Source organism: Chlorocebus sabaeus, chromosome 18 (assembly GCF_047675955.1).
Source record: "Chlorocebus sabaeus isolate Y175 chromosome 18, mChlSab1.0.hap1, whole genome shotgun sequence".
NCBI classification, from domain to species: Eukaryota; Metazoa; Chordata; class Mammalia; order Primates; family Cercopithecidae; genus Chlorocebus; species Chlorocebus sabaeus.
The window spans coordinates 22775713-22801245 of NC_132921.1; the positions used below are offsets into that span (position 1 = coordinate 22775713).

Below are 25533 nucleotides of genomic sequence, written 5' to 3' on the forward strand. Positions count from 1 at the left end.
GTTTTTAACAAAAAAACTCTAGACTCCCCAAAAGAATACAGGTGGTCAGCATAAACCATGCTGTTTGCACAGTTAGGCATCATGAGTTATTCTTTTTTTTTTTTTTTTTTTTTTTTTTTTGAGATGGAGTTTCGCCCATCTGCCCAGGCTAGAGTGCAATGGCATGATCTTGGTTCACTACACTCTCCGCCTCCCAGGTTCAAGTGACTCTCCTGCCTCAGTCTCCCAAGTAGCTGGGATTACAGGCAGCCGCCACCCCACCTGGCTAATTTTTGTATTTTTGGTAGAGATGGGGTTTCACCATGTTGGCCAGGCTGGTCTCGAACCCCTGACCTCAAGTGATCTGCCCGCCTCGGCCTCCCAAAGTGCTGGGATTACGAGCATGAGCCACTGCACGAAGCCCATGAGCTATTCTCATCAGAGAATAAAAAATAACCGGGAAATCCTCCAAACATCTAAGTTACCAGATACCAGCCCAGGGCAAACCTTGCAAGCAGGCTTCGGAGGAAGCAGTCTCAGACCTGCTATGTTCGCTCTTTTCTGCCCATGTGGTGACCCCAAATATTAAGCACTCCTTCTATTTCCCAACGAAAATTTTTTCAAGTATTTAGTTCAATTTGAATGCATACTTCTAATACTTACTCTTTGATTGCATATACATATTTAAAATCAGATAAAAATAATAATTTAAGAAACATTTTCCCCTGCTTTCTCGTTTCATGAGAATTGTATTTGAACTTTTCACAGTCATCGCTGGTGTCATGGTTGTGGTTATGAGTGCGGCACTGTCAAAAACCTGTTGGCACTCTGCTATTTCCATGACAAAGTTGTGAGATATAGCACTTTTGGAGTCTGTGTTCAGAAATTTAAATTTGTCTCTGGAATTTTATTCCCACTTGCGAATCTCTGAGTACCACTAGCAGAGTTGACTTTTTATTCCTTCCATAAATATATGCTCATAACTTCTACAACATAATACTTATCATATTGCTTCTTAAGTGATCTTATTTTACAATGTTATGCAATACTTGTGACATTACACCTTAAGGAATAATGGCCCAAATATAGGTGAAATTTTGTTACCCTGAAAAAAAATTCTGGTTGGGCGAGGGCCACCTGTAATCCCAGCAATTTGGGAGACTGAGGCAGGCAAATCACTTGAGGCCAGGAGTTCCAGACCAGCCTGACCAACATGGTGAAACTCATCTCTACTAAAAAGACAAAAATTAGCCAGGCATGGTGGTGCGTGCCTGTAATCCCAGCCACTCAGGAGGCTGAGGCATGAGAATTGTTTGAACCAGGGAGGCGGAGGTTGTAGTGAGCCACAGTGGCACCACTGCACTCCAGCCTGGGCGATACAGTGAGACTGTCTTTAAAAAAATCTGTTGAATATTTTCTATAAGCATTCCAGTTTTCCAATTCAGCCTTGTTGGAAGTTGTTTCATGCTAAGTATCTTCCCCAAACAGTATGTTATTGTTCAAAGTAAACATAATTGAGAGAATGCCCTATAATATAAGACTCTTCAAGGATTTGAATATAAGACACCACCTTCTCTTTTGAAAGAGAATTTTGGGAACAAAACCTCACCTTCTGTGGGAGATGTAGGATACATCAGTCAATCGTAGCAATCAAATAGACTTTCAAAGCGTTATGTTGGCGCTGTTTTTATTTGACATATATTATTTTTACAGACTACTAAATTCTCAAACATATGAAGTATTGAGTAAGTTAATTAGCATCTAGGAAATGCAAGAGGTTGGAAATCCATCTTCAGAATGCATTTAAATGTTTTCTGTCTTCTAGATCTTTGTTGTTCTTAGTCTGCTTTCTGCTGGTCTTGCCATCGGCCATGCTTATTGGGAAGCACAAGTGGGCAATTACTCTTGGTACCTCTATGATGGAGAAGACGATACACCCTCCTACCGTGGATTCCTCAATTTCTGGGGCTATATCATTGTTCTCAATACCATGGTACCCATCTCTCTCTATGTCAGGTAAGGCTGTCCTCTCTGGCATTTTGCTTTAGTGGAAGAATGTTGTACCTTCTCCCAACGTAGTGCCTTCATTTCTAACAATCATTGTTTCAAAGGTCACAAAGAACAGGTAAGAAAATCTCATTCATTTCAGAACTGAGGGTAAGAGACGAAAAGGAAATTAACATTTGAGTATCCACTCTGTGCCAGGCACCTTTTATCTCATCCTGTTTGCAGATAAGGCTAGGGAATTTCAAAGATCGATTGATACTCCTGTAGTCATTGTCTTATTAGTGAGGTTCCCTTCACACCGGGTTCCAAAGCCCAGACTTCAGAAAGAACCTGGGAGGAGGGGAAGATTTAGCATGTGATGGAAAAACTTAGTTTTCCCTTTCGAAAATGGTCCTCACCTCTTATCTGAGCCTTCCTTATTATCATCTGCCACACCTAAGGTGGAGAACTTGTGCTTTCTGGCCACTACCTCCTGGTAGGAAAGAAATTTCCTGTCCTTCATCAACCTCTCAAAATGTTCTCTTTTCATCTCAAATCTCAATCACACCAACCAAGTCAGGGGCATATATCTCTGATAAGTGGTAAGCAGCTGATTTGGTGATATTTCTTAATTTTTCACTTTTACTTTTTTTTTTTTTTGAGATGGAGTTTCACTCTTGTTGCCCAGGCAGGAGTGCAATGGCATGATCTTGGCTCACTGCAACTTCCACCTCCTGGGTTCAAGCGATTCTCCTGCCTCAGCCTCCTGAGTAGCTGGGATCACAGGTGCCCGCCACCATGCCTGGCTACTTTTTTTGTATTTTTAGTAGAGATGGGTTTCACCAAGTTGGCCAGGCTGGTCTTGAACTCCTGACCTCAGGTGACCTGCCCACCTCGCCTCCCAAAGTGCTGGGATTACAGGCATGAGTCACCACGCCCGGGATTTTTCTGTTTTTAATAGGAAAGTTCACTGCCCTTGGCCAAACTGACTTTGAGAGCTTTTTGGGAGGGTTAGTGCTTTGGAATAAACCCAGCAGCCAGAGTTCATTCTTAGTTCTGATAAAGAATAGCCCAGAGACATAGGGATCACATACACACCTATAATTAGAGGCATTTATTTTGTTTTAGTGTCATTATATGTGCATTTGCTTTACTTTTAATTTGATTACATGTAGTTACTGTTGTTCTTCTAACATGAAGGAAAGCCCTGGGGCAGCCATCTGTTCCACGGCTACTTTGAGAAAAACTGAGATGAGTGTTACCTTTGTCAGGGGAACTGTTACACAGATAATTTTGCCTAAAACTATCGATGTGTATTATAAAAGAAACTGTATACGTAATTTTGTATAAAGATATGTCACGTGACAAATATGATTTCTTTATTTTCTTGGAGATAAAGGTCCTTTGAAAACATGCTGGAGCAAGTTCTTCCAGATAGTATCTCTGCTTTGACTTCAACCCTCATTCAGAATAAACCCACCCCGCAAGGCCCCAAGTGTGATCTGGTGCTCAGCCTTCCACTCTGCCCGTACCTTTTGCATCTCAGCCCACCTCCCTGTGCTTCTGCCACTCTGGCCCCTTGATACTCTTCCTGCCACAGGGCCTTTGTACCCGCTCTTTTCTCTGCCAGGAGCATCCTTATGTAGGTATCTATCTGCTCCCCTTTCACTAAAAAGGCTTCTACTCAGACAACACCTTATTACCATGGCCTTTCCTGACTCATTCTGTTTCTGACCACTTCTCCTTCATGGAGATCTTCATATCTCCTTACCTTGCTTTGCTTTGATTTTTGTTTGTTTGTTGTTTGTTTTGTTTTGAGACAGAGTCTTGCTCTGTTTCCCAGGCTGGAATGCTGTAGCACGATCTCAGCTCACTGCAACCTCCGCCTGCCGGGTTCAAGTGATTCCGCTACCTCAGCCTCCCTAGTAGGTGGGATTACAAGCACATGCTACCATGCCTGACTAATTTTTGTGTTTTTAGTAGAGTTGGGGTTTCACCATGTTGGTCAGGCTGGTCTCGAACTCCTGACCTCATGATCTGCCCACCTCGACCTCCCAAAGTGTTGGGATTACAGGCATGAGCCACTGTACCTGGCCTCTGCTTTGATTTTCCGCAGAGAACTTCTGTCTCTGATACAGCCTCTCTTTATTAGTTTATATATTTGTCTGTCTCTACTAGAAAGTAACCTCCTTTAGAGAACGGACTTTGTTTTGTTTACAGACACGTCCCCTGCACCTAGAATGGTATCTGGTACATAGTAGGCACTTAAGAAATATTTATGGAAGGGAAAGAAGTGGGGAGAGCATTATTTTTCCATCTGTTTAACTTGTTATGGACTTCCTTTGCCCACCTAACAATTGCGGGCTATGTAAACAGCTTCCTTATAACTGAGATAGGTAATGTCCCTTACAGTTTTAAAATTCACATGATCCTTTTATAATATCTTATTTTGGATATTCTATAACCTTATCATAATTTAGGGATCACGATTTGGGGTATTTGCCAAAAGCCTTTTGCCCTATTTGAGAGCGCAGAGGAGTCTGTACCCTAGGGTCTTCTCACTCCCTCTGCCCTACCACTGAGGGCAAAGGTGAACGTGGCCATTCCAGTGCCCCTGGGTGCTATGGGGAATGGGGGAGAAGAGTCAGTCTTGCTGTGTCCACTGCTCTGTCTGCAGTGTTGCTGTGTCATCCATTCTGCTGGGCTGTGGATTCTGAACATGGGTGCCTTGGCTAAATGTGCCCAGGAGTGAGTGGCAAATCTCACTGAGCAATTTTGAATGGAAATTACTTCTCTAAAATCAGCTTGACCCTGATGCCTGAGAATGATGCGTGTGGTTAGGAGAAACCAGAGGCTGAGTGCATGGGCTTGTCTCCTTGGAGAGGGCTTAGTTTGGGCTGATGTAACAAAAGATCTTCGAAATTTATTGCTCACAGTTCTGGAGGCTGGGAAGTCTCAAATCAAAGCATCAGCAGATTCAGGGTCTGGCAATGGCTCACTTTCTGCTTTATAGGCACAGCTGGTGCCTTCTAGCTACATCCTCACAGGGCAGAAGGGGCAAGCAAGCTCCTTTGAGCCCCTTATTAAGGGCACTAATCCCATTCATAAGGGTGGAGCCCTTATGACCTAACGACCTTCGAAAGGCCTCACCTCAATACTGTTGAACTGGAGACTGGGTTTCAACATATGAATTTGGATAGGGATTCTAACATTCGGACCATAGCAGTAAATAAGCAGCTTACTCTTGTCTGTACAATGATAATAAAATCTCTGCTACTTACCACTCATATCTGAGCTCCCTACAGAAAATAATCTTCTGTCTTCCTAGCGTGGAAGTGATTCGTCTTGGACAGAGTCACTTCATCAACTGGGACCTGCAAATGTACTACGCTGAGAAGGACACACCTGCAAAAGCTAGAACCACCACACTCAATGAACAGCTTGGGCAGATCCATTATATCTTCTCTGATAAGACGGGGACACTCACACAAAATATCATGACCTTTAAAAAGTGCTGTATCAACGGGCAGATATACGGTGAGTGGAAGCCGTCACTCATTTTCTGGGTGAGTGAGGCTGCCTGCCGTGTGCAGGGCACTACCTGGACCAGAGCCTGTCTCCTGGCATTGCTGGTGCCCTCCCAATTCGGAGTCCTGCTGCTGGGACCATTCTCCAGCTAAGCACCAGAGGAACACCATGGACAGCACTGGGGACATGTGTGGGAGAGGACAGTGGCCAGAAGTGGGATCACGGCCGGGGCGGTGGCTCATGTTTGTAATCCCAGCACTTTAGGAGGGTGAAGCGGACAGATCCCATGAGGTCAGGGATTCAAGACCAGCCTTGCCAACGTGGCAAAACCCCATCTCTACTAATAATACAAAAATTAACCAGGTGTGGTGGTGGGGCACACCTATAATCCCAGCTGCTTGGGAGGCTGAGGCAGGAGAATTGCTTGAACCTGGGAGGTGGAGGTTGCAGTGAGCTGAGATCGCACCGCTGCACTCCAGCCTGGCGACAGAGTGAGACTCTGTCTAAAAAAAAAAGAAAAAAATTAGAAGTCTCATTACTATACGATCCAGCAATTCCACTTCAGGTTGTATACTCAAAAGTACTGAAACAGGGGCTCAAAGAGGTATTTGTACACCTGTGTTCATAGCAGCATTATTCACAATAGCCAAAAGATAGAAGCAACCCAAACGTTGATCAGTGGATGAATGGATAAACAAAATGTGGATACACACAATGGAATATTATTCAGTCTAAGGAAGGAAGGAAAATTTGACACATGCTACAACACAGATGAACTTGAACTCATTTATGCCAGAGGTTAAATTTTTTTGAATTTTTGCAATCAGAACTTGGTGATGACCTTGAGCAGTAGGATATAAATAACTCCCACATGCTTAGCGTTCCAATAATGGAACACTAGGCATAAATGAGTTAAGGACATTATGCTAAGTGAAGCAAGCCAGTCACAAAAGGACAAATATTGTATAATTCTACTTATATGAAGTACTTAGTATAATCAAATTTGTAGAGACAAAGTAGAATGATGGTTACCAGGGGCCGGGGTCAGGGGAATTGGGAGTTACTGTTTAATGGGTACAGAGTTTCAATTTGGCAAGATGAAATAGCTGCATGACATTGTGAATATACTTGATGCCACTGAACCATATGCTTAAAAGTGGTTACAATGGGCTGGGTGCAGTGTCTCATGCCTATAATTATAAGACTTCGGGAGGTCAAGGTGGGAGGATTGCTGGAGGCCTAGAATTCTAGACCAGCTTGGGTAACAAAGCAAAAATTTTTTAAAAATTAGCAGAGTTTGGTGCTGCATGCCTGTAGTTCCAGTTACCTGGGAGGCTGAGGCAGGAAGATCCCTTAAGCCTGGGAGTTGAAGGCTACAGTGAGTACACCACTGCACTCTAGCATGGGTGACGGAGCAAGACCCTGTCTCAAAACAGCAACAACAAAAATTGGTTGGCTGGTGTGCAGGGGCTCACGTCTGCAATCCCAGCACCTTGGGAGGCTGAGGCAGGCACATCCCTTGAGACCAGGAGTTTGAGACCAGCCTGGGAAACATGACAAAATCCCGTCTCTGGCCAGGTACTGTGGCTCACGCCTGTAATCCCAGCACTTTGGGAAGCTGAGGTGGGTGGATCACCAAGTCAGGAGTTCGAGACCAGCCTGGCCAATATGATGAAACTCTATCTCTACTAAAAATACAAAATTTACCTGGGCGTGGTGGTAGGCACCTGTAGTCCCAGCTGCTCAGGAGGCTGAGGCAGGAGAATCACTTGAACCCGGGAGGTGGAGGTTGCAGTGAGCAAGATTGTGCCACTGCACTCCAGCCTGGGTGACAGAGCGAGATTCCGTCTCAAAAACAAACAAACAAACAAACAAACAAACAAAACACACGCCTCTACAAAAAACAATAATAAAATAGTAATAATACAAAAATTAGCCAGGCATGGTGGTATGTGCTTGTAGTTCCAGTTACTTGAGAGGCTGAGGTAGGATCACCTGAGCCTGGGGACATCAAGGTTATTGTGAGCTGGGTTTACACCACTGCACTCCAGCCTGGGTGACAGAGTGAAACCCTGACTCAAAAAATCAAACCAAAAATTGGTTAAGATGGTAAATTTTATTATGTGTGTTTCACTATAGTTGTTTTGTTTTCTTTGTTGTTTTTGTTTTTAAGACGGTGTCTCACTGTCACTCAGGCTGGAGTGCAGTGGTGCGATCTCAGCTCACTGCAACCCCTCCACCTCCCAGGTTCACATGATTCTCCTCCCTCAGCTTCCTGGGTAGCTGGGATTACAGGCGCACACCACCGCCCCTGGCTAATTTTTTTTTTTTTTTTCAGTAGAGATGGGGTTTCACCATGTTGACCAGGCTGGTATCGAACCCCTGACCTCAAGTGAACCACCTGCCTAAGCCTCCCAAAGTGCTGGAGTTACAGGCGTGAGCCACCACACCTGGCCTACAATTTTTTTGTTTTTGTTTTTGTTTTTTTGAGACAGAGTCTTGCTTTGTCACCCAGGCCGGAGTGCAGTGGCGTAATCTTGGCTCACTGAAACCTCTGCCTTCTGGGTTCAAGTGATTATCCTGCCTCAGCCTCCTGAGTAGCTGGGACTACAGGTGTGTGCCACCATTTCCAGCTAATTTTTGTGTTTTTAATAGAGATGGAGTTTCACCATGATAGCCAGGCTGGTCTTGAACTCCTGACCCCAGGTGATCCGCCCATCTTAGCCTCCCAAAGTGCTGGGATTACAGGCGTGAGCCACCACACCCAGCCAATAGTTTTAAAAGTTGATTTCGGTTCTAATTTTCTGAAACATTTAGAAATTTAATTTTCTGTAAATTTACAAATAATATTAAGGTTAATACTAGATTCAAATAGAGTGTTCTCTATTTTAAATACACTTAAAAACACAATTGTTTAAAATGATATAGGGACATGCATATATACTTCCTACTTGTAGGAAACTGTACACCGTGAGTGCTTTTCTCATAAGGAGTATCAGTGAAGATGGTGGGGCACTGAGGGGCTGAGGACGTGGCTCACATGTGTGGATCCTTCTGACTTGGGGGAGGTAAAGCATTTCAAAGGATATGACCCAGGCCCCTAGGAGAAAGTATTAGGGAGGGACAGGCACCAGTATTTGAATAACTAGACCAGGGGTCATCTAATGTTTTCTGTAAAGAGCCAGATAATAAATGTGTTAGCCCGTCCAGGCCATATATGGTCTTACCTCCACCACTACCTAAGCAAAGCCATGTAAGGAGGGGCCTCTGGACACAGACGGAGAATCAATTTGTTTTGTCCTGTTTGTTTCTCAGGGGACCATCGGGATGCCTCCCAACACAACCATAACAAAATAGAGGTAAGGCCTTTAAGCTGAAGAATTGTTTGGGATGCTAGGGATGTCAGGGTCCCAGCAGGGCCATGCTTCCTTTGAAGGTCTAGGGAAGACTCTTTTTGTTGCCTCTTCCCTGCTCCTGGTGGTTGTCCACAGTCCTTGGTGTTCCTTGGCTTGGAGACTTGGAAACACAACTCTGTTTCTTTGCTTTTGTTGTCACATGGTGTCCCCCTGTGTGTCTGTGTGTCTCTGTGTCCACATTTCCCCTTCTAATAAGGATACCAATCATTGGATTAGGACCCACCCTAATTGAGTGTCACCTCATTTTATCTTGATTACATCGGTAAAGACCCTGTTTCTAAATAAGGTCACATTCATAGGTACCAGAGGTTAGAACTTCAACATATCTTTTGGGGGAACACAGTTTAGTCCACCACAAACTACCTTTTTGACTGGGCTTGGTGGCTCATGCCTATAATCCCAGCACTTTGGGAGGCTGAAATGGGCAGATCAATTGAGTCAAGGAGATTGAAACCAGAGAAACCCCATCTCTACAAAAAAAATACAAAACTTAGCCAGGTATGGTGGTGCATGCCCACAGGCCCATCTACTCAGAAGGATTGCTTGAGACCAGGAGGCGGAGGTTGCAGAGAACTGAGATCAAGCCACTGCAGTCCAGCCTGGGTGACAGAGTGAGACCCATATATGGTCATATATGTTTCCAAAAAAAAAAAAAAGATATCTTTTTATTGAAGACAGTTGTGAGCCTCTTGACATTTAAGAATGTGCTAAAATCCTAAGGTGGTTTTTGCATAATTGAAACCTTGCCTTTCAAGGAAAGTTCATGTCATGTGTTAAGTGAAAAATATTTTATAAAATTATATTTTGTTTTTCTCCATTTCTTTCAGCAAGTTGATTTTAGCTGGAATACATATGCTGATGGGAAGCTTGCATTTTATGACCACTATCTTATTGAGCAAATCCAGTCGGGGAAAGAGCCAGAAGTACGACAGTTCTTCTTCTTGCTCGCAGTTTGCCACACGGTCATGGTGGATAGGACTGATGGTGAGTGTTTCTCTGGCATCTCAGGCATTAGAGACCAGGTTTTTTGTTTCCGGGTAACTCCTGCTTATGACTCAAATGCATGTCAAGTAGTACAAATCTGTCGCATATTCGAATGCAGTGAATGTTTTTCAGCACTTACCGCTAGATGGTTTATGGAAGAGCGAAGTAGGAAACAAGCTTCTTGTCCCTGAAAATTTACTTCTTATTCATAGTTATGGCTCCAGGTGTATTTTTTTCACTTTGCAAATGAAATCTTATTGAAATGATTGATACTCGAATTATGATAGAAGAATCTAACTTTTCTTAGCACATTCATTACTGAGCATTTACTGAGTGTGAAAAGTCAAGCCTTATCTATATCAGAAATGGACTCTGAACTTGACTAATCTTTTCTACCACATAATTTTAGATATATGCTCTTATTTACTAGATCCTGTTATAGCTTGGGTTTGAAATAATATCAGCCTCAGCCTGGATCTCTTCTGGGTGCCTTTTCCATTTAAAGGAGCATAATTAATGTGAATTTCATGGGAACAAGCAGAATGACTTGTAAGTTCCTTTGCAGAATCCTTCAATACAGTTTGTGCCAGCTTTGTCACAGCAAGTTTGTCCTATATCAAGGAAAGCTAGTCATTTTATTACAAATGGACATAATGATAAGTTATATAGACACACGTGCACTTTATAGAAAGAGCAAAAGGAGTTCCTTTGGTGTTTCTGTAATGAAGCATAGTCTGCCTTCACTTCACTCATTCACTTCATCCACTTCACTACATCTTCCACTTTTTACTTCAGTCAGTGCAGCATACATAAGTCCCTCTCTCTTCTCAACCTTGATGTTTCATATGTAGCAGGTATGAAATTTCTAGAGAAGGAATATGCATCAAAACTAAATGTGTAGGCCAACGCATGGTGGCTCACACCTGTAATCCCAGCATTTGAAAGGTTGAGGTGAGTGGATTGCTTGAGCTCAGGAGTTCAAGACCAGCCTGAGCAACATGGCAAAACCCCATCTCACCAAAAAATACCAAAAATTAGCCAGGCGTGATGGCACATGTCTGTAGTGCCAGCTACTCAGGTGGGGATCGCTTGAACCCAGGAGGTCAAGGCTGCTGTGAGCCATAGTCTCACCATTACACTCCAGCCTGGGTGATGGAGTGAGACCCTATCTCAAAAAAACAAAAAGCAAAACAAAACAAAAAACACCTAAATGTATAGAAGCTGTATGTGATACTTTTCAGCAAGTTGCAAAGAAACCCATTTTCCAAAGATGAATCTAATGTTGCAATGAAGCAAGGTAACAGAGTTCAGATTAGGGTGGATACATGGAAGCATTTATCAGCAGACAATGTGGGGAAAGATAGAAAGGGAGGATACCAGGTCATGAATCATGGAAGCAGAGGTCAAAGTCTATTTGACTCGCCAAGCCAATTTTACTCAGTCTGTAAGCATAAAGTATGACATTACAAAGTCACCTGGTTCTCTTTGGTTTTGATTCATTAGTACAATTGTTGTACTCTTCTCTGAGTACATGATAGTATTTTAAGGGCTAACTGGTCAACTTAGGCAAGTGTAAATTCATCTTGTGGTCCCTATTCTATTTTTCCCCAGTGGGATATTATGGGAAGAGCCCTGGACTATGTGCTAGAGATGAGTCAGCCCAGTTTGGGTCCCTGTCTGAGAACCACCTTCCTCGGTGTTGTAGTAAGAAGGTTGGATGTACAAAGTTCCTTCCAGCAGGGCTGGGTGTGGTGGCTCACACCTGTAATCCCAGCACTTTGGGAGACCGAGGCGGGCAGATCACGAGGTCAGGAGTTGGAGACCAGCATGGCCAACATGGTGAAACCCCGTTTCTACTAAAAATACAAAAAATTAGCCAAGCATGGTGGCATGTGCCTGTAATCCCAGCTACTTAGGAGCCTGAACAGGAGAATTGCTTGAACCTGGCAGGCGGAGGTTGCAGTGAGCCGAGATCATGCCACTACACTCCAGCCTGGGCAACAGTGCAAGACTCGGTCTCAAAAAAAAAAAAAAAAAAAAAAAACAAGAACACAAAGTCCCTCCAGCCTAACCTACTGTAACTCTTTGTCCACTGTCAGCTGAGGTCAAGGGTTGTACAGAATAGAGACATGTTACGTTTCTAGTGCAGGAGCTTAGAGAAATTGATTTTGGCTTTTAACCATAAAGTACCAAGAAAGGATTCCTTGAAAGGACCTTGAGGACTACGCCTCCAATTTTTTTTTTTTTTTTAGACAGTCTTGCTCTTGTCACCCAGGCTGGAGTTTAACGGCATGATCTCAGCTCACTGCAACCTCCATCTCCTGGGTTCAAGCATAATTCTCATGCCTCAGCCTCCTGAGTAGCTGGGACTATAGGTGCCCACAAGCACGCCCAGCTGATTTTTGTATTTTTAGTAGAGATGGGGTTTCCCATGTTGGCCAGGCTGGTCTCCAACTCCTGACTTCAGGTGATCTGCCCACCTTGACCTCCCAAAGTGCTGGGATTACAGGCGTGAGCCACCATGCCCAGCCACATGCATTAGTTTTCTGCTACTCTGTAGTGAATTAGTGTAACTCAGCTACTGAAAACACCCGTTCATTAGCTTACGGTTCTGTAGGGCAGAATTCTTAGCATGGCATGACTGGGTTCTCCGCTCGGCATCTGACTAAAATCAAGTTTGGGCCATGTTCTCATCTGGAGCTCAGTGTCTTCTTCCACGTTCAGTGTGGTTGCAGCAGGATTCAGTTCTCTATGCTTGTAGAATTGAAGTCCCCATTTCTTTATTGGCTGTCAGCTGGGTTGCTTTCCCCTCCTCGAGACTGCCCTCATTCCCTGCCAGCTGGTCCACTCCATCTGCAAAGCCAGCAGTGGAGAATCTCCCTTAAATTGAGCCTTTTTCATACTGCTCCAAGTCTCCCCACAAGAAGAGGTCTGTGCTAAGCTCATCTAATTAAGTCAGGAACACCTGGATAATCTATTTTAAGGTCAGCTGATTAGGATCGTACATCTGCAAATTCCCTTCACAGCAGTACCTAGATTAGTGCTTGATTGTCTCACTGGGAGAAAGTGAATGTACATCCCTAGGATGGGAACCTTAAGGCCATTGCAGACTCCCGCCTGCACAGAGGTCATGTGAGAGCAGAGTGTGGAAGACTTGGAAGCCTTCACTTCACTGGAGGTTTTGAATCGATGATCAGAGAGCTTGTCTCAGGAGTTTTGCGCATCACATTGGGTGCGAGAGTCTGAAGCAGGCAGGCACTGGAGATTGGCACAGAGGCTGAAGGTTTGTATTAGCTGGGGTCTTTGGGAAGGATGACAAAGCCACGAATCTGGGAGACACTTGGCAAATCATTTAAAGGGGGTGAGAGGATTGAGGACAAAAAGACATCTGAGAGGTAGGGTTTTTTTGTTTGTTTGTTTTTGTTTTTGTTTTGAGACCAAATTTCACTCTTATTGCCCAGGCTGGAGTGCAGTGGCGTGATCTCGGCTCACTGCAACCTCCGACTCCTGGGTTCAGTCGATTCTCCTGCCTCAGTCTCCGACTAGCTGGGATTACAGGCACACTCCACCACGCTCAGCTAATTTTGCATGTTTAATAGAGACGGGGTTTCTCCATGTTGGCTAGGCTGGTCTTGAATTCCCGACCTCTAGTACTCCTCCAGCCTTGGCCTCCCAAAAGTGCTGGGATTACAGGTGTGAGCCACCGTGCCCGGCTTTTTTTTTTTTTTTTTAAAGACTGAATCTCGCTCTTATTGCCCAGGCTGGAGTGCAGTGCCACAGTCTCGGCTCACTGCAACCTCCGCCTCCCAGGTTCAAGTGATTCTTCTGCCTCAGTCTCCTGAGTGGCTGGGATTACAGGTGCCCACCGCCAAACCCCGGCTAACTTTTTGTATTTTCAGTAGAGATGGCGTTTCCCCATGTTGCCCAGGCTGGTCTATCCACCTGCTTTGGCCTCCCAAAGCACTGGGATTACAGGCGTGAGCCACCATGCCTGGCCAGGTAGTTTGTTGTCACTTAATTAGAGTGAACCAGGTGCAGTGGCTCACGCCTGTAATCCCAGCACTTTGGGAGGCTGAGGCAGGTGGATCACCTGAGGTCAGGAGTTCAAGAACAGCCTGACCAATATGGTGAAACCCCATCTCTACTAAACATACAAAAATTAGCTGGGAATGGTGGCGGGCACCTGTAGTCCCAGGTACTCGGGAGGCTGAGACAGGAGACTTGCTTTAACCCGGGAGTCGGAAGTTGCAGTGAGCCAAGATCGTGCCACTGCACTCCAGCCTGGGTGACAAAGCAAGACTCCGTCTCAAAAAAATAGTAGAGGGAATCAGCTGAGGCAGTCGTGAAGGAGGGAAGAAAGGTGCATTTAGCTTTCTCCTGCCACCATTACCCTGAGGCTAGGGAATCAGGATAATGAGAACTGAGAGATAGGATTTGTGGTTGGAGCATCTTTCTTTGATTACATCAATTTCATGAGTCACAAATTGTGTGTGAAACACAAAGAAGGTCTTCTTTCTGGTTGCCTCTAAATGTGCCATAAATAAAGAGTTTGCCATAAAGAGTTTTCTTAGGAAGGTGGCTTTGTTTTGTTTTAGTTTGTTTTTACACCTTCAACTTTTATTTTAGGTTCAGGATATACATGTGCATGTTTGTTACATGGGTATATTGCATGATCCTGAAGTTTGGAGTACAATTGATCCCATCATCCAGGTAGTGAGTACAGAACTTAATAGTTTTTTTCTTTTCTTTTTTTTCTTTTTTTTTTTTTTTTGAGACGGAGTCTCGAACTATCGCCCGGGCTGGAGTACAATGGTGCGATCTCGGTTCACTGCAACCTCTGCCTCCTGGTTTCACACGATTCTCCTGCTTCAACCTCCTGAGTAGCTGGGATTACAGGTGCACACCACCACACCTGGCTAAGTTTTCATATTTTTAGTAGAGACGGGGTTTCACTATGTTGGCCAGGCTGGTCTCAAACTCCTGACCTCATGATCCACCGGCCTCGGCCTCCCAAAGTGCTGGGATTACAGGCGTGAGCCACCGCGCCTGGCCCTGATAATAAGTTTTTCAACCCTTGTTGCCCTCCCTCCCTCCTCTCTCTCGAAGTCCCCACTGTCTATTTTTGCAATCTTTATGTCCATGAGTACCCAATGTTAAGTGAGAACATGTGTTAGGTATGTGGTCTTCTGTTCCTGAGTTAATTTGCTTAGGATAATGGCCTAATCTCTATTGTGACAAAGGACATGATTTTGTTCTTTTTTATGGCTGCATAGTTTTTTAGTCCAAGTGTCTTCCAGCAGTCATAAGGTTGGAATTTGGACCAAGTCTCTGACATTCTTCCCATCTCTGTTAGTCTACAATTCTGTGATTCCATTATCGGAAGGTAATGGAAAACATTTCTTTTTTCTTTAATGATAAAAAGATCAAGGTGTTTGCTCTAGATATGATTGTCTTACTTGTGGGAACTTTACCACCTTTTATTATTTTGTTTCTTTTTTCTGCTGGAAATGCGTTTGCTGTCACTTATGCCATATATCGCTGTGCCAGCTTAAATTGCCGAAGGGAATTTGTTCTCACCACTGCTGATTTGTCTCTGGTTAAATACTTTGCCCCCTGGCACTTGTATATGTTTGCTACGTGGCCGGATTTAGGAAGTGCATTTATAGCTTCTAGTGAATGACTTTCTGGGTGAACTAATATAGAGAGATCCTAAAGTGTCATCTTTAATTATTAATTAGGAAGTGATTAATACTGACTTAAAGAGCGAATCTTCTGAGCCAATTGTGAAGGAAGGAGGTGTGTTTAGCTCTGTCTGCCACCATTACCCCAGAGCACTGACGATTCCAAGTGAGACTAGGGGATAAAGAGCTGCTCATGCATCTGTGGCCTTCATCCTGGTCAAAGTATTCTGGAAAACTAAATGCTCTTTCTGTCCAAAGTCATCTGGCCATGGAAATGCTTTTCCTTCTATTTTGAGACAAAATAACTAGAGTAGAAAAATAGAAGATCTTGGGTAGGCAGAGTATTTTTTAAACTTTTTACTGAAGTACAACATGCGTATACAGAGATACGTACGTATCATAAGTATATAACTCAATGAATTTTCACAAACTAATACTCTTGTAATGAGCACCCACATTTAAAAAAAAAAAAAAAAAAAAGACATTGGCAATCCCCCTAGAATTCCCTTTACATTCCTTTCCAGTGATTAACTCTCCAAGAAAAGTACTTTCCTGACTACGAATAACACAGATTAGCTTTGTCAGTTTTTGGCTTATATAAGTGGAATCATGTAGCATATGTACTCTTTTGTGTATCTGGCTGTGAGATTTATTCCTATTCTTATTGGTTTTTTCCTTTTTCCTAAAAGAGACTGCATCTTGCTCTGTCTGCCAGGCTGGAGTGCAGTGGAATGATCAAAGATCACTATAACCTCACACTCCTGGGCTCAAGTGATCCTCCTGCCTCAGCCTCCTGAATAGTTGGGATTACAGGCATGTGCCACTGAACCTAGCTTATTCTTATTGTTGAAATGTAGTTGTGAATAGAAGACAATTTTCCATTATTTAACTTTTAAACATTAAGATATCGGATAGTGATCAAACTAAGGTTGGTTTGTCGGTTGGTTGGTTGGTCGGTTGGTTGGTTGGTTGGTTGGTTGGTTTCAACTTTTCTTTTCTTTCGTTTTTTTTTTTTTTTTGAGATGGAGTCTCGCTCTGTCACCAGGTTGGAGCGCAGTGGTGCGATCTCGACTCACTGCAACCTCCGCCTCCTGGGTTCAAGTGATTCTCCTGCCTCAGCCTCCCGAGTAGCTGGGACTATAGTTACGCGTCACCATGCCTGGCTAACTTTCTGTATTTTTAGTACAGACAGGGTTTCACCATGTTAGCCAGGATGGTCTCGATCTCCTGACCTCAGCCTCCCAAAGTGCTGGGATTACAGGTGTGAGCCAACACACCCAGCCTGTGTTGTTTTGTTTTGTTTTGTGTTTTGTTTTGTTTTTTTTTTTTTATAAGGAGAATATGGCTATGGTAAAGAAAAAAATAGCCTGGGCAACGTGGTGAGATCCCATCTCTACAAAACAATACCAACATTAGCTGGGCGTGGTAATGTGCGCCAATAGTCCCAGCTACTCGGGAAGCTGAGGTAGGAGGATCACTTGCACCTGGGGTGGTCGAGGCTTCAGTGAGCTGAGATCGTGCCACTGCACTACAGCCTTGGTGCCAGAGTAAGACCCTGTCTCAAAAAAACAAAAGAAAGAAAGAAAACATACTCTTTCAGAGGAAGATAAACTGGTACAACCTTCTTGGAAAACAAATTAGTAATGTATACCAATGAGTTTTAAAACTGTCAGTGTTCTGTGGCTCAGTAATTTCCTAATAGGAATCTGCTCTTAGAAAATAAGCCAGGGGCCGGGGCAGTGGCTCACGCCTGTAATCCCAACACTTCAGGGACTGAGGCAGGCAAATCACTTGAGTCCAGGTGTTTGAGAAAAGCCTGAGCAACATGGTGAAACCCTGTCTTTATAAAAAAAAATACAAAAAATTAGCTAGGTGTGGTGGCATGTACCTGTAATCCCAGCTACTTGGGAGGATGAGGTAGGAGGATCACTGAGCCTGGGGAGATTGAGGCTGCAGTGAGCCATGATCGTGCCACTGCACTGCAGCCTGGGCAACAGGGTGAGACCCTGTTTCAGAAAAACAAGAAAGAAAGAGAATAAGCCAGGTGTGGTGACATGCGCCTGTAGTCCTAGCTACTCATTAGGCTGAGGCAGAAGGATCACTTGGGCCCCGGAGATCAGGACCAGCCTGGACAACATAGGAAGACCTCTGTCTCTAAAAGGAAAAAAGAAACAGAAAAGTCTTTGCACACATACAAGAGGGTTATTAAAATGTTATTTTTTGAGAGTAAAAAACTTTGGAAATAAACTAAGTGTCTGTAATGGGAAAATGATAACATGTTTACAACTCTTCAAATGTTTATAAAGAATTTAAAAAGGGATGGCAATATACTCAGATACAGCATTAAAATAATCAAGATATAAATGTATATTCAGCTTGATAGAAACAATTTCAGATACAGACATTTTAAAAGGCGCTGGAAGGAATGATAAAGTGTCGACACCTGTTGTTTTTCCTGTGGATAGTGGGATTATGGGAATTTTCCCCCATTCTCCGCCAATGTTTCACTTTTAGTTTGTATTACCGTTTATAAGTCAAGATAAAACAAAGAAGTTTCCATCTTGGCATAACCCTTCAGAGTCAATGACTTGTTTTCCTGGGGATGCTTTGGGCTTTGCAGCCCAGCTGACCCCCACAGGAGCCTCAGCGAAGGCCTCAACAATGAGCTCTGCATTTGGTTTTACAGCTTTTCTGGGATTTCTCTCGCTTCCTTGTTAGGTCAGCTCAACTACCAGGCAGCCTCTCCAGATGAAGGTGCCCTGGTAAACGCTGCCAGGAACTTCGGCTTTGCCTTCCTCGCCAGGACCCAGAACACCATCACCATCAGTGAGCTGGGCACTGAAAGGACTTATAATGTTCTTGCCATTTTGGACTTCAACAGTGACCGGAAGCGAATGTCTATCATTGGTAAGTCCCCCTCACAGTCTGTCTATGAATCGCTCATTTAGATATTGCTTGTGCCCATTGTATTGAATGGCACCAGGATAAAGCAGCCAGCGAACAAGCTACTTGGCTTCTGGGAGATTTCTGCAGATTTTTTGAAACTAGTATTGTTTTCTTCATTCTTCACTGTGTTCCCTACTCAAAGGGACAGCCGCAGTATCTCTGAATCTTGCAAATGCTGCTGATATTCTTTTCTAATCTCTTTTTTTTTTTTTGAGATGGAGTCTTGCTCTGTCACCCAGGAGTGCAGTGGTGTGATCTCAGGTCACTGAAACCTCCGCCTCCCTGGTTCAAATGATTCTCCTGCCTCAGCCTCCTGAGTAGCTGGGATTACAGCTGCTGACATTCTTTAACCATGTGGGCTGCCAGATGCTGAATCTGGGGTGGCAGGTGGAACGCTTCTGAAGTAGCAGATAGACATTTGTAGCAGTCTTTTATTTTAAACAACACAAGCTCTTTTATTTTTTGAGCACCTTTGAGTGCTGTCTTCTGTACTTGATGGCAGGGAAGGGAGGGCTCAGCAGGAAAAGATTTCTGAGAAAATCAAGGCTATGCTTATGAATCAAAATCCTACCTGCAATGCAGGCACATAGCAGACCACCAAGTGAAGATGAAAATCACTTCCTACCACTGAACTGCTTCAAATTTGTAGTTTGAAATAATCTCAAACTTACAGAAAAGTTGCAAGAATGGTTTAAAGACCTCTCATACTCTTCCATATCCAGCAATTGTTAACATTTGCCATATATATATAATTTCATTATATATATATCTATATATATACATACATATATATGTACACACACATACATACAGATTATTGTTTTCTGAACCATTTGAGAATAAATTGCACTAGAAGGAGCAAGATTACATAATAAAAAAAGAAAATAAAAATATAAAAAAGAGACTAAATTGCAGATCTAATGTCCTTTCCCCTAAATACTATACTATATACCATAGTAGGTATTTCCTAAGAATAGGAACACTCACTTATATATACAGTCCAATGATCAGAACCAGAAAATTTAACACAGTACAATATTATCTAATCAACAGACTTTTTCCAATTTTACTAGGGAAGTTCATTCTTTATGTTTTTCTCATCCAGGATCCAATCCAAGATCACAGGTTACGTTAGGTGATCATGACTCTGAGTCAAGGATGGTTCAATCTCTTTTTGATCTTTCATCCATTGACATTTTTAAAAACCACACACTGGTTATTTTATAGGCTATCCCCCAACTTGGGTTTGTCTGATATTCCCTCATGATTAGAGCTAGGTTACACATTGTTGGCAGGAAGAGTCCGTAAGTGATGCTGTGCTCTTCTTTAAGTATCACATCAGAAGGTGTATATATATATATACACACACACACGTATATATTTATATGTATAGATGTGTGTATATACATATATGTGTATATATGTGTATATGTGTGTATATATGTGTGTGTGTATATTTTTTATATATATATATTTTTTTTTTTTGAAACTGAGTTTCACTCTTGTTGCCCAGGCTGGAGTGCAATGGTATGATCTCAGCTCACCACAACCTCCACCTCCCAGGTTCAAGCAATTCTCCTGCCTCAGCCTCCTGAGTAGCTGGGATTACAGGCATGCGCCACCACTCCCGGCTAATTTTGTATTTTTTAGTAGAAACAAGGTTTCTCCGTGGTGGTCAAGCTAGTCTCCAACTCCTGACCTCAGGTGATCGGTCCACCTTGGCCTCCCAGAGTGCTGGGATTACAGGCATGAGCCACCCTGCCTGGCCAGAAGGTATATATTATTGGTTTGTCTCATTATTGGAGATGTTAACTTTGATCACTTGGTTAAGGTGGTGTCTACAAGCCTTCTCCACTATGACTGAATTTTTAACCAATAAAAATATATAGGTTTAACTGTCTATTACATTCTCCTTAGGCACACTTACTGAATGCTTTCTGTGTCCCTCACACAGATCTAGACTGATTATCATGCTTGCCATCTACCTTGACTTAAAATCTAGTTAGCAATGAGGGATGTATTACAATTATTGCATTAATCAAAAAAACAAAAAAATAAAAAGGTCACAAGGAGGGGTGTTGTGGTCCAAGTATTAAAGGCAGTAAGTGTTGTGAGTTCATAGGTAAGAAACTTCCTGTTGGTTGGATGGAGAAAAATTCTATGAAAGAAAGTAACTAGCACATGGCATAGCATATGGTAGGGAATCAGTAAATATTTGTTGGAAGAATAACTAAGGTTATGAAAAACAGAGCTGACTGTGAAGGAATCTTTTTATATTTATTTCACTATTATATTCAATGTAGATAATGACTTACCAGTTTTGTTGAAGGCAACACTTTTCTAGAGGAACTGATGGTTTTAAGCTAATAGTGAATTATGAGATAGTAACACTTCAAATTAACTTTGTAAATGTAGTTTTATATTAAGAAATCAAACTTAGCTGGGTGCTATAGCTCACATCTGTAATCCCAGCACTGTGGGAGGCTGAGGCAGGAGGATTACTTGAGCCCAAGAGTTCAAGACCAGCCTGGATAACATAGTGAGGCCTCTATATCTATAAAAATAAAAATTAGCCAGGCATGGTGGCATGCACCTGTAGTCCCAGCTACTCGGGAAGCTGAGATGGGAGGATTGCAAACCTGGGAGGTCAAGGCTACAGTGAGCCAATATTACACTGCTGCACTCCTGCCTGGGTGACAGACCAAGACCCTGTCTCAAAAAATATATATTAAAAAAATCAAACTTTGTTGTGTTTATTTCCTTCTTTTACTGCCAGTAAGAACCCCAGAAGGCAATATCAGGCTTTACTGTAAAGGTGCTGACACAGTTATTTATGAACGGTTACATCGAATGAATCCTACTAAGCAAGAAACACAGGATGCCCTGGATGTAAGTTCCACTTTTATTCTTTATGCAAGGGATTCTGATCTTACTCTCTAATGTTGTCTGTTAAGTTTGCATGAAAGTTGTATGTTAACTACTGACCCTCCCTTTGCTTTGGAATAGTTGGGGTGGAAAGAGCAGCAAAGTAGAAATATAGCCATCTGGGTTCCAGTTCTGCCCCTACCGCTGACTTCCTGGGATATCACCGTGGTGCCTTCTCCCAGCATGTGGGTCTTCAAGGTCTATAGGACTGAGGCAGGAGAATGACTTAGCTCTCTTCCAGTGACCTTGAGCAAGCTATACAACCATACTAGGTTGTAGTCTTACTATGTATGTGGCCCCCAAGAACTCCACAAACTTCAAGGTGTAGTGTGAAGGAAGGAGAGCATTCATATGTGGCAGGATGACAGAGCAATGTGTTGGATCATTGACTTTTGATAGCTTTGTTGGTAAAATCACTTTGATCTTAATTACTTCCAAGTCCTTAGGAAGGTGTCTGTATGTTTAGTCCCGTGATGTTGCCACTACTCAGAATATCTCTGGATCTTGCACTGTTTTTTGGTACAACAATGGCAGGGAGGCATGGAGGAGATCAGGCAGACCTGGTGTCCCTGCCTCTTTACTAGCTTGTGTCTTTGGAAAAAATGGTAGGTATATCATATGAATCATTAATTCCCCCTGTGAAAGAGGGAAGGGATAATTCCTTTCTTGGAGGACCATTGCAAGAGAAAGCATCTTCCATACTGGATAGCACCTAGGAGGTACTTAATAAAGGTTGGGGATTTTTCCCCTTTGCTTTAAGGGTCGATTGAGTTTTAGAACCACCCAAACATCCTTCAGAGAAGAGCCTGATTAATATATTGTCTCCTAGATAGAGTCACATTTTAAGATTATATACTGATGCTGATGCACTTAAAACTGATGAGATCTTATGAGGATATGAACGATGACAAACTAATCAAATAAATGCAGAACCTTCCAAAGAATCTTGAAAGCAAATACTCAACCAGTTGAACCACTTCTGCCATCTTGGCTAGACAAGATGTGACTATAGGCCAGGCGTGGTGTCTCACGCCTATAATCCCAGCACTTTGGGAGGCCAAGGTGGGTGTATCAACTGAGGGTAGGAGTTCAAGACCAGCCTGACCAAACATGGTGAAACCCCGTCTCCACTAAAAATACAAAAAATTAGCTGGGTGTGGTGGCAGGCACCTGTAATCCCAGCTACTTGGGAGGCTGAGGCAGGAGAATCGCTTGAACCTGGGAGGCAGAGGGTACAGTGAGCCGAGATCATACCATTGCACTCCAGCCTGGGTGACAAGAGCAAATCTTGGTCTCAAAAAATAAAAAATTTAATTTAATTTAAAAAAAAAGATGTGACTATAAAGTAATGAGATATTTACTGGTTCTTGTTGAAACTGCTTAAAATGTTTAAATCAGGCTGGGCACAGTAACTTGCGCCTGCAATCCCAGCACTTTGGGAGGGTGAGGCGGGTGGATCACAAGGTCAACAAATCGAGACCATCCTGGCCAACATGATGAAACCTCATCTCTACTAAAAATACAAAAATTAGCCGGGCGCAGTGGCACATGCCTGTAGTCCCAGCTACTCAGGAGGCTGAGGCAGGAGAATGGTGTGAATCCGGGAGCCAGAGGTTGCAGTGAGCCGAGATTGCACCACTGCATGCAAGCCTGGGCAACAGAGCAAGACTCCATCTCAAAAAAAAAAAAAAAGAAAAGAAAAGAAAATGTTCAAATCATTCACCATTGAAAAACTGCCAGATACTCTTTACCATTAAAAGGTTTGACCTTAGCTTTAATAATGGCTTCTGTATTTTAGAATTGGTTTGAGGGAATCATGCTTGGTGGAGAGTTCATAGGTGATTGGACTCGTATCACAGTTTGTTGGAACAAGTTATAAAGTTGTCAGGTTCGTGCTTACGTCATTACACCGCAAGGCAGCTCCCTTAGTCTGATATTTTCCTAGTCATTAAGAGAAAAAGAGAAATCTTTAAGAGAAAAATCATTAAGAGAAAAAAAGAAAGGTAATAGAAGACTTAGAAGAAAGGCAAACTTTTCCCTTTGGAAACTAGAAGTACAGTCCTGGACCCTACAGAAGTTTAGAAAAGCAAAGTCTATTATAAAGTGATGTTTAGGCGGGGCGCAGTGGCTCATGCCTATAATCCCAGCATGCTGGAAGGCTGAGTTGGGCAAATCACATAAGCTCATGAGTTCAAGACCAGCATGATGAAACCCTGTCTTTACAAAAAAAGTACAAAAGTTAGCCAGGCGTTGTGGTGCACACCTGTAGTCCCAGCTACTTGGGAGGCTGAGGTGAGAGGATGACTTCAGCCTGGAAGGCAGAGGTTGCAGTGAGCCAGGATTGCATCACTGCATCCCAGCCTGGATGATAAACCCAAACCTTGTCTCAAAAAAAAAAAAAAAGAAGTGACATTTAATCCCCTCTCTAAAATGTATTTGTACAGAATCCGTCATCTTTAATGGTCTCTTTTTAAATTCTGTTAGTATATTACTTCAAAGTAAAATTTCATACTTGATCCTGAATTACATAAAATTAACTATTCTTTGCATTGGTGGATTTATTTTTTTAAATAAAACAGATCTTTGCAAATGAAACTCTTAGAACCCTATGCCTTTGCTACAAGGAAATTGAAGAAAAAGAATTTGCAGAATGGAATAAAAAGTTTATGGCTGCCAGTGTGGCCTCCACCAACCGGGACGAAGCTCTGGATAAAGTATATGAGGAGATTGAAAAAGACTTAATTGTGAGTTTTAGCCTTAATAACTTTTTCTTTGATATTCTAAGCAGAATTGAAATTTTTATTAAGTTTTATTGAATATTTGATCTCATGCTTAAGAGATAATTGCAACTTCAACATTTGACACTGGCACAATGGAAGAAGGTAATTTCTTTTGTTCACCAAAATAGGAGCAGAACAGAAGTTGCCATTATGAGAAACCAAAAGACAAAATACATTAGGAGAGATTCTAATTCAATTCCATAATTTGTATATCACTTATTAAAATTCATTATAATTTTTAAACAATAACGAATCTGCATCTAATACTTATTACATTGGGGGAATTACTGAAACAAATCATATTCTGCAAAATCTTGAAATAAGAAAAATATATTGTTTCTAAAAGTTTTCCAAATTTAATACATAGTTTTCATAGAGTTTAGATCAGTGGAAAATATTCAACAAATAGCTAGTGTTGCAACTGGTTAATGTCAGTGTAAAGTCACAAATACGCAAGGAAAGTATTTTTAACATCCTTGATTTTGTACTTGCATTTTTATCTTGCTAAATTAAATAGTTCAGCCTTTAGGGAAAATGTTTTTAGCTGTGTTGGTTTGCAGTAATTGAGAAACATGGCAGCCTTCCCTGTCAACACTGGCCATTGGCACCAGGAGAGCAGCAACCAGGAAGTGTAATTTGCCCTTCTTTTTACAGGTTGGCAACCTGTAATTACAGAAAACTTTTGGTTTATTTGCTAATCCCCCCCCCCCTTTTTTTTTAAATATACATTCTAGCTCCTGGGAGCTACAGCTATTGAAGACAAGCTACAGGATGGAGTTCCAGAAACCATTTCAAAACTTGCAAAAGCTGACATTAAGATCTGGGTGCTTACTGGAGACAAAAAGGGTAATTCATTGTGCAGGGAAGCATATCTGTTAATTCACAAATATTTATAGCTGCCGTTTCCTTTGCCCAAGATGACCTCCTCAGACTTTTCATCCTGTACAAACACTGTTTCTTTGGACGGAAGATGCTTTTTCTGAGAAACTCTCCTCTGTTTTTCCAGCACACCCTTCTGCATCCTTTCCTGATCCCCCTCAGCAGCAGTTTCTTCCTCATAATTTAGCTCCTGGCCATGTCTTGATGATTATAATTGGTCTTATCTCTCCAGCCAGACATGGGCTCCCGTCCTGAAAGGGCCATCCCTCTTATCCCTCTGTCCTTCCAGTGCTTTGACATTTGGTGGGTACAGAGTAGAACAATACAAAGTGCTGAACAATAACTTTGGTTTTCTTGCCAATTTTATTGCTTGGCAATAAAATTGTATACCTAAGGAAAGAACGATTTTAATTTTTTAACTTTAGAACT

The 25533-nt window shown here is 42.5% G+C and overlaps 1 protein-coding gene across 6 annotated transcripts in view; it reads left to right on the forward strand.

Moving 5' to 3' along the window:
- ATP8B1 (ATPase phospholipid transporting 8B1) overlaps positions 1-25533 on the forward strand; it is a 158347-nt gene that overhangs the window by 108575 nt on the left and 24239 nt on the right. For all 6 annotated transcript variants that reach the window (XM_008013974.3, XM_008013973.3, XM_008013976.3 and 3 more), the window contains 8 exons: positions 1805-1995; positions 5294-5502; positions 8809-8852; positions 9737-9893; positions 18293-18481; positions 21297-21409; positions 24025-24189; positions 24960-25071. In XM_008013974.3, the coding sequence (XP_008012165.3) occupies positions 1805-1995; positions 5294-5502; positions 8809-8852; positions 9737-9893; positions 18293-18481; positions 21297-21409; positions 24025-24189; positions 24960-25071 (1180 nt within the window). The remainder of the gene's footprint in view (positions 1-1804; positions 1996-5293; positions 5503-8808; positions 8853-9736; positions 9894-18292; positions 18482-21296; positions 21410-24024; positions 24190-24959; positions 25072-25533) is intronic.